The 8,792-nt window shown below is 38.6% G+C and overlaps 1 protein-coding gene and 1 non-coding gene across 2 annotated transcripts; both read left to right on the top strand.

The window, feature by feature from the left end:
• The first annotated feature begins 211 nt into the window (after positions 1-211).
• Positions 212-6,407, top strand: LOC103514545 (histone PARylation factor 1). The gene is made up of 8 exons (XM_026827490.1): positions 212-410; positions 713-1,532; positions 2,060-2,181; positions 2,499-2,644; positions 3,012-3,259; positions 4,042-4,298; positions 6,047-6,135; positions 6,272-6,407. Exons 1-7 carry the CDS (start codon positions 297-299, stop codon positions 6,101-6,103), a joined length of 1,764 nt encoding a protein of 587 aa, XP_026683291.1. The 5' UTR covers positions 212-296; the 3' UTR covers positions 6,104-6,135; positions 6,272-6,407.
• Trnap-ugg lies at positions 3,349-3,420 on the top strand. Its single transcript has one exon. It is a non-coding gene; the product is annotated as a tRNA-Pro (tRNA).
• Positions 6,408-8,792: the final 2,385 nt, after the last annotated feature.

Genomic DNA, 8,792 nt, shown 5'->3' with positions numbered 1-8,792 from the left:
TAAAAAAGCCGCAGAGCGTTCACAATTAAAAAAGGAGGCCGCGTAGAAAAAGGTTAGGAGCTGCTGCTCTATAAAATATAAAATGATCGCAAAGTTCATGGGAGAGAAATGTTGTAAACGCGCCTTTGAACAAATTTCCCGCCACTTATCTATGTAAAACCGCGAAATTTTGAAAAATGGTGTTTTTTGATTTGGGTATTTTTTTATGAGTGAAAAGTGAAACTCAGAAATAGATATTTTTATCAAAATTAACAAGAAATCAGCTATATTTTAATCCAAACCAAGGTTTCTGCAAGATGGAAGATGATGATAGGCCAGACTGTAGATACGGATCTTTGTGCTATCAGAAAAACCCTGAACACCATGCAAAGTTCAAACATTCATTCAAACGCAAAGAACGGAACTCTGATGTAGGTATATAATTATGTGCCTAGTAAGTAGGCATTTTTAGCTAAATTCCGTTTAGGGATGAACCATTTTTTTCCTTAGTATTTTTTATGTAGGAAGTTTGCCCTGTAAGTGCCAGGTTGTGGGTTAAATCCCACTCGAGGGTGATTTTTCCTTAAACAGAGAAGGTTTCTATCCTGTCCATTGATTTCAGGATTATAAGTTGATCCTTTTCCTTTTTACTTTTTTCATATGTAGAACTGTAAGGAGGTTTCCTCTCAGTCTTTGGAAACTATGTCTGATGTACAATAAATTCACCTTTCAGATTGATATATCACAAAACAAAAAGGCAAAAAAGCAGGAAACAAAACCAAGAACTTCAGATTCTGCCAAGAGTCCAACTATTCCAAGGCATTCAAAAAGCCCTCAGTCCAAAGTAAATTCCAAAGATGAAACACCTGAAAATAGTTCTGAGACATCCAAACCTGATACCAAAGAATCAGCACCTAGTGATACTTCACCAAAGAAAAGAGACAGTGAAAGTGTAAAGAGGAACAGTGATATAACAAAAAGAGAGAGTGTAAGTGGGAACATAGAGAGTGATAAAAAGAGAGATAGTGAGCTGAATAGTAATAGAAATAGTATCACAAGTCATGAAAAGAAAAGAGACAGTGATCAGAGAAGCCTCAATGAAAGCAAACTGGAAGAATCTACTTCTAATGAAACCACCGAAGACAATCTCCCCAAAGAAAATCTGGATAGAAGTACTGGAAATGAAGTCAATCTCAGCATTAACAGTGTTTTAATTGAAGATGTAGAGAGTGATAAAAAGAGAGATAGTGAGCTGAATAGTAATAGAAATATTATCACAAGTCATGAAAAGAAAAGAGACAGTGATCAGAGAAGCCTCAATGAAAGCAAACTGGAAGAATCTACCTCTAATGAAACTACCGAAGACAATCTCCCCAAAGAAAATCTGGATAGAAGTACTGGAAATGAAGTCAATCTCAGCATTAACAGTGTTTTAATTGAAGATGTATCTCACTTGAAAAATCTTGTCAAAGAAAAATACTTGGTCCATATGCCTGATGAATTCTTTACATTTTGGAAGCTTTGTCAGAAAATTTCACCCAAGTGTCCTATCAGTAAGTTGACAAGTTTAGTAATGTAAAACCACTAAAACTTACATGATAACAATGATATCTAGGGGTTGATGTCATTAGCTATCATTCTTACTTTCCTTGTCCTTGAAATAGGCATTTTACCTATCTCAAAGTGACATAAAATGGAATTGTAGGTAAATTATTTTAGGCACTTAGATACATAGCTTATTATTTTATAAAACTGATATGATCTTTTGGTCTTATCCAACTTTTATGCCTACTTTTTTTCAGATGCATTCAAAAGTCTAGACTTGAAACTGGTTGGCCCATTTGACATTATGAATGGACAAGTAGTTGATGATGGACTTATATCTAGGGGTTGATGTCATTAGCTATCATTCTTACTTTCCTTGTCCTTGAAATAGGCATTTTACCTATCTCAAAGTGACATAAAATGGAATTGTAGGTAAATTATTTTAGGTACTTAGATACATCATACATAGCTTATTATTTTATGAAACTGATATGATCTTTTGGTCTTATCCAACTTTTATGCCTACTTTTTTCAGATGCATTCAAAAGTCTAGACTTGAAACTGGTTGGCCCATTTGACATTATGAATGGACAAGTAGTTGATGATGGACTTATGGTTACTCATTGGAGATATTTCTATGATCCTCCTGAATTCCAAGTAAGCATTTATTCATCAAAAATTTAGTGGGATAAGTTATCCTGTATTCCTCTCTTAGATTTTGGGATGATAAAACCTTCCTTAGGTATATCTTATCTTATATCATTGTAAGAGTTCCCTCAAAACTCTAAAAAAAAAGCTCACGTAATGTATTGTGGCTGTCCTGCATGAGATTACAAAATTATGGGAAAACTTTGAACTACATCTTTCTGACTCCCCATGACTTCATGTGATGTGATGGTAGTGTGACTTTAATATCAACAAACGTAATCAATAAAATTAATTTTCCTCTATTCTATTCATCTTTCTTTTCACAGACAATCATCGTGTCTACAGGAAAGGATCATCTTCATTTCGGCTACTTCCGAGACTGCCCTGATGAAGCTCCTGTATTCATTGCCAGCAACTCCAACCGAGACTGTAAAATCAATCCTGTAGCTCCGAATATTTTTATTTTTATCAAGTAAGCATCTTACTTAAGCAGGAACTGAAGGTCCCATGTTACAAAGGTCTAGTCCAGCGATTAGAAAAATTAGAAGAAAAAAAGTAGTAGGTCTATTATTAATATCTATATACTCTCGCCGTGGACACAGGGTCTTCAACTCTACCTCTTTGAATCACGACAAGCCAGCCTAGTTATATATACGTAGTTTGTAGTTTAGCGCGCTTCCCTTGTAAGGCCTAAGTCTTAAGTTCGATTCCCACCCTGAGCTGATTTTTTTTTTTTTTTTTTTTAACTTGATGGCGTGGTATAACGCTTGTCAATCCAAAATGGAGTCTCATAAAATAAAATTAAACTTATGTATTTAACATTACTTACCTATTTACAGTGAAAAACTCAACGAAAAAGTCAAATCCGCGGATCTCGCATCTTCTCCATCCAAAGTCTCCTCTCTCCAACAGAAGCTCACGGACTTTGCACACGGTCACAAAATTGATCTGGACGCTCCCAAGCTAAGCAGTGTGGTGAGGGCAAGGAAAGCAAAGACCGTGTGCAAAGGGCTTTCCGGGGTGGGCATAGTGGTCCCGTACGTGAAGAAAACAGAGCTGGGTTATAGACCTTTGCAGAAAAGCGATAGTAAGTTTCTGTGTCCCGCCTAGTTAGCTTAGAGCTTATTTGCCTACAGTGTTTTGTAATGATTAAAATTAATTGGTTAGTTTGCACCAGCTCCCATGGCGTAGTGGTCACTGCGCTCGCCTTGGACGCGGGAGACCCGGGTTCGATTCCCGGCGGGGTCAAGAAATTTGTATCATTTAGAGCTTATTTGCCTACAGTGTTTTGTAATGATTAAAATTAATTGGTTAGCTTGGTTGGTGGCGCGTCTGCCTTGTAAGCGCTAGGCCGCAGGTTCGATTCCCGCCCGGGGCGGATTTTATCTTAATGGGATAATCTTCGTTCTCGGAACGGCTGGCTTTCCTCCTATCCTGTATTTCTTCTCTCTTTGATTTCGGGACGATAAGACCTTAGCAGTTACAGTTCCCTCTGTCAAACCTTTAAAATAATAATAATAATAATTGTCAGCCTAGTTGCCCTAGTTAGCTTGGAAGGTAGTGGCTTTTAAGCCCCTCTTTGCATCGATCTCAGATTTGTATCTTGGAAAATAAATAATGATCAAATGTGCGTTCAAAAAAAAAAAACAATCGACGCTTAACGCTTGAGTGAATCTTTCCCGATGTCGGACTTGAGTTCGTACTTACGAATTCTTCTTAATTATATACGGGTCTTTAAACTATGATTGTAGTCCTAAATGATCCATTCTCTGCCGTTTTTTTTTTTTTTTTTTTTTTTTTTTTTTTTGAGGGTCTCCAGGACCTTTTTCCCCCCAAAAAAAACCCCTTTTTTTTTTTTTTTTTTTTCAGAGGATCTCGAGACTCTGTTCCGCCAATACAAAGACCCCTCCGTGGACACCAGGGGAAAACTCAAAATCAAATCTATTCTCGAAGAAGTGTCCACTTGGGTGACGATAGCCATTGATGAATCGGACTTTGGCACCGGGTTGGAATTCGGCCTGGATCTGTTTGGTTCGGGCATAGAGGATCTTCATTCGATGACCAAATGTACTCTCGGCGTGGCCTATCAGTATTTGTATAGGAATGAATTCGATACCATACTCGAGGTAAGTGAAAGCTACATAGGGAAAAGAATTGAGAAAATGGAAGTGAGGGAATAGAAGTGATTCTGATTCGTACACTAAAATCCCAATCTGAGGCTTAGGTGTAGGGGAAAACAGCCTTAAATGATGGATTACTTACTTGCTTTTCGTGTCCGGAAACAATCAGTATTTGTATAGGAATGAGTTCGATACCATACTCGAGGTAAGTGGAAGCTACATAGGGAAAAGAATTGAGAAAATGGAAGCGAGGGAATAGAAGTGATTTATACACTAAAATCCCAATCTGAGGCTTAGGTGTAGGGGAAAACAGCCTTAAATGATGGATTACTTACTTGCTTTTCGTGTCCGGAAACCACCATACTCGAGGTAAGTGGAAGCTACATAGGGAAAAGAATTGAGAAAATGGAAGTGAGGGAGTAGAAGTGATTCATACACTAAAATCCCAATCTGAGGCTTAGGTGTAGGGGAAAACAGCCTTAAATGATGGATTACTTACTTGCTCTTCGTGTCCGGAAACAAACTTGAACATCAGATCTTGAATTTCCAGAAATTGGCAACGTGGATGGCTTTTGGGTTTGCTTGCATGAGGTCTTCTTGTGTGCAAGGTTCATCCAGTTCTAGTTGGCTGCAGTTTAAGAGGTGGTTATGATTTAATGATGGATTAGGTAAGCTTCTACGAGGGGATAAAAAGGCGAGGGAGACCAAAGAAACGGTGGAAGGATTGTGTGAATCAAGTGAATCAAGAATCAAGACTTGAGCGAGAAGAATTTGTCAGGATACGAGGTACACAATACGGCTGGGTAATTATGCAGAAGTCACGTCCGTGGAAAAGAAAAGCTCGTTTTTGTATTTAACCTAACCCTGTAATGACAATAATCACTGCTCTAATTCTGAAAACTCCTTCTTGCATTTAACCTAACCCTATAATAACACTGGTCACTACTCGTTTGTGCCAGTTCCTTTGGTAGCAATATTCCACCGCCAAAGAAACGGTGGAAGGATTCTGTGAATCAAGACTTGAGCGAGAAGAATTTGTCAGGATACGAGGTACACAATAGGGCTGGGTAATTATGCAGAAGTCACGTCCGTGGAAAAGAAAAGCTCCTTTTTGTATTTAACCTAACCCTAGAATGACACTAATCACTGCTCTAATTGTGAAAACTCCTTCTTGCATTTAACCTAACCCTATAATAACACTGGTCACTGCTCGTTTGTGCCAGCATCATTTCATTTGGACCCATTTACCAATATTTTTCATGAGCTTATGAAATTCCTTTTTAGAAATTAACAACAATCAAGTTGTCCTACTCACCTTGCAGTATATGAGGGTAAGCTTCTACGAGGGGATAAAAAGGCGAGGGAGACCAAAGAAACGGTGGAAGGATTGTGTGAATCAAGACTTGAGCGAGAAGAATTTGTCAGGATACGAGGTACACAATAGGGCTGGGTAATTATGCAGAAGTCACGTCCGTGGAAAAGAAAAGCTCCTTTTTGTATTTAACCTAACCCTAGAATGACACTAATCACTGCTCTAATTGTGAAAACTCCTTCTTGCATTTAACCTAACCCTATAATAACACTGGTCACTGCTCGTTTGTGCCAGGTCCTTTGGTAGCAATATTCCACGGACGTGACTTCTGCACAAGTACCTAGGACGGCCTGGAAGAGACTGACAAGAAACGCCGATCCTGTTCATGTAAATAGGAAAAGGAAGAAGAAGATTATCCATAGGAAAATTATGTCTGTTTTAGGCTCATCTGGAGAACAGGAATGTGGATCATGTAAATTTGCTGGAACCACGTCAATGACATCGGAGACGTAAAACTGGAATATACTACAGGAAAAACTGTAATGGAATTACCTATAGGAAAATGATGTCTGTTTTAGGCTCATCTGGAGAACAGAAATGTGGATCATGTAAATTTGCTTGAACCACGTCAATGACATCGCAGACGTAAAACTGGAATATACTACAGGAAAAACTGTAATGGAAAGTAATATTCCAGGAAGTGTAGTGCGGAAGAAGAAACATACCTACATACATGTATAAGTAGGTGTTGATTGTCGGCGTTTATAGCCTTAGGAGATACATTGCCCGTCCACGGAACGAATTTTTCTTCGTCACACTTTTTTTTTTTTTTTTTTTTTTCCTCCCCCCGTTTGGTAGCGATATTCCACGGACGTGACTTCTGCACAAGTACCTAGGGCTGCCTGGAAGAGACTGACAAGAAACGCCGATCCTATTTATGTAAATAGGGTTTTCCCAGTTCTAAACTGAAGATAATTTGCTAGTGTTTCCAGTGTTTTCCACGGATTTTTAATTGTAGATTCTTCTGTAGGTACTTGCCTATGTAAATTGTTGAAATTTTTTGCTAGTGTTTTCCAGTTTCCACGATTTTTACCTACTTATGTAGAATGTGAAATCTTCTCCAGTTAATTCCCAAGTTGTGTGCTGTGTAATTTGTTAAAGAATCTAAGTGCTTTATAAATCTTCTAGTCCTTTAGAGTGTTAAAGAATCTTCTCAAGTTAATTCCCATGTTGTGTGCTGTGTAATTTCTTAAAGAATCTGTGCTTTATACCTACTTGGTAGATTGTTCATAAGATCGTAAGGAATCTACTCCAGCTAATTTAGAAGTTGTGTGCCATTCCAACATTGAATTTCCTCACAAAAATAGGGTTATTTCAAGTGGGCAAAATGAGCACCAAATCTTCTTCGGGGTCGTCGAGTGCCACAGATTTGACCAGCTCTTGTATGGCCCGCACCAGGCTGAAACCCTGCCACAAAACTATCAGCACGACCACTGTGAATGTACCAATCAGAAGTGCCCAATCTAGAATTAACTGTGGTGGGGATGGTGGGTGTTACCAACCCAGGACTGATGCACGATCAAGTGGCTTACAGACGGACCAAAATGGTGAGTAGAAATAACGAGGGTTTTTTTTTTTTTTTTTTTTTTTTTTTTTTTTTAGTTTTTTTAAACTTTGATTCTGCTGAGATCGTCAAAAAAGCGAAAGAGAGAAGGAGACAGGATAGAAGAAAACCAGGCGTTCTGAAGACGAACTTTATATGATTGTGATAGTTCGCCCTGGGCAGGAATAGAATAGAACGCCGCTGTCCTAGGTTAGGTAGGTAATGTGTGGATACCTGTGATTGAAAATACCGCGTTTGCTCTTCAGGCTTCTTATCCGAACAGTATGGAATGTTAATACAGGATTCATAACAAATAATATTAGGTACTACTGTGATTGATTAAAAATGAACAGGTAAAATCCATTTTTTTTTACTGACTCTTTAAGAGTTATCCCAATCGTTATATTTTCAGAAGATAAGTTGCTGCGGCAATAGTTGGAACGGACGCCTCTAATTCTGACTATGAATTCCACGGGACACATCAGATAGTACACTCAAAGGCTGGCGGACTTTTCCAGACTGCCCCTTGTGAGAGCAAACACCAGTCAGTCAACGAGAATTGAAATAAGCCCTGTTAACATTTTTTTGGTCTTGTGAGCCTTATTTAGCTTAGTTGGTAGTTGCGGTCTGCCTTGTTAAGCGCTAGCCGCGGGTTCGATTCCGCCCCCCCCCCCGGGACGGATTTTATCCTGATGGGATTTGGGATAATGTTCGTTCTCGGAATGGCTGCTTTCTCCTATCTGTTCTTCCTTCTCTCTTCGAATTTCGGACGATAAAACCATAGCATTTACATTCCCCTCTTTAAAACCCTTAAAAAAAAAAAAAAAAAAAAAAAAAAAAAAAAACATTTGTCGTGAGGTCAATCCGATTTTTTCCGAATAAGAAGGTTCCTGTTCACATTAGACGACACGATTTTTTGTCAAACTTATGAAAATTATATAGAGTCTAGATAGAGGGTTTCTATCATTTTCATAGGTTTGGTTTTGTAGCCGACCACGCTCTACTAAACGCCCGTTTCCACCTGTGAGTTTTATCCGATTTCTTTTTTTCGAATATCCTGTGGGCAATGTACCTAATTTAAATGAGAGTGCTCCCACTACACACTACACGATTTTTTTCCGAACGACACAAAATGTCCTGTAAGCAATATAAGTTAGATGAGAGTGTTCCCACTACACACGACACGATTTTTTTCCGAACGACACAAAATGTCCTGTAGGCAATATAATTTAGATGAGTGTTCCCACTACACACGACACGATTTTTTTTTTTCCGAACGACACAAAATGTCCTGTAGGCAATATAATTTAGATGAGAGTGTTCCCACTACACACGACACGATTTTTTTTCCGAACGACACAAAATGTCCTGTAGGCAACATATAATTTAATGAGAGTGCTCCCACTACACACGACACGATTTTTTTCCTAACGACAAGTGGGAACGGGCCTGTAATCGGGCGTCTACGCTTCCAATGTCAGACAAGCCTTATCCTATATCCTATACCTATTGGTTTTCGCATTTCCAGATCAAGTTGTGTATCTCTGGACACTCTAGGGTTCTATGACGATGACTGGAATGGTAA

The sequence above is a fragment of the Diaphorina citri genome, unplaced genomic scaffold, assembly GCF_000475195.1.
Source record: "Diaphorina citri unplaced genomic scaffold, Diaci psyllid genome assembly version 1.1 scaffold1166, whole genome shotgun sequence".
Taxonomy (NCBI): Eukaryota; Metazoa; Arthropoda; class Insecta; order Hemiptera; family Psyllidae; genus Diaphorina; species Diaphorina citri.
Note: the sequence above shows the minus strand (reverse complement) of the source record. Positions and strands in the feature narration are given on the sequence as shown.

Bases quoted from the DNA above. Each gene is read 5' to 3' on its own strand.
- LOC103514545 (XM_026827490.1), top strand. From the start codon at position 297: ATGGAAGATGATGATAGGCCAGACTGTAGATACGGATCTTTGTGCTAT. The intron at 1,533-2,059 runs GTAAGTTGACAA...TACTTTTTTCAG, and splicing joins TTCACCCAAGTGTCCTATCA to ATGCATTCAAAAGTCTAGAC. The intron at 3,260-4,041 runs GTAAGTTTCTGT...TTTTTTTTTCAG, and splicing joins ACCTTTGCAGAAAAGCGATA to AGGATCTCGAGACTCTGTTC.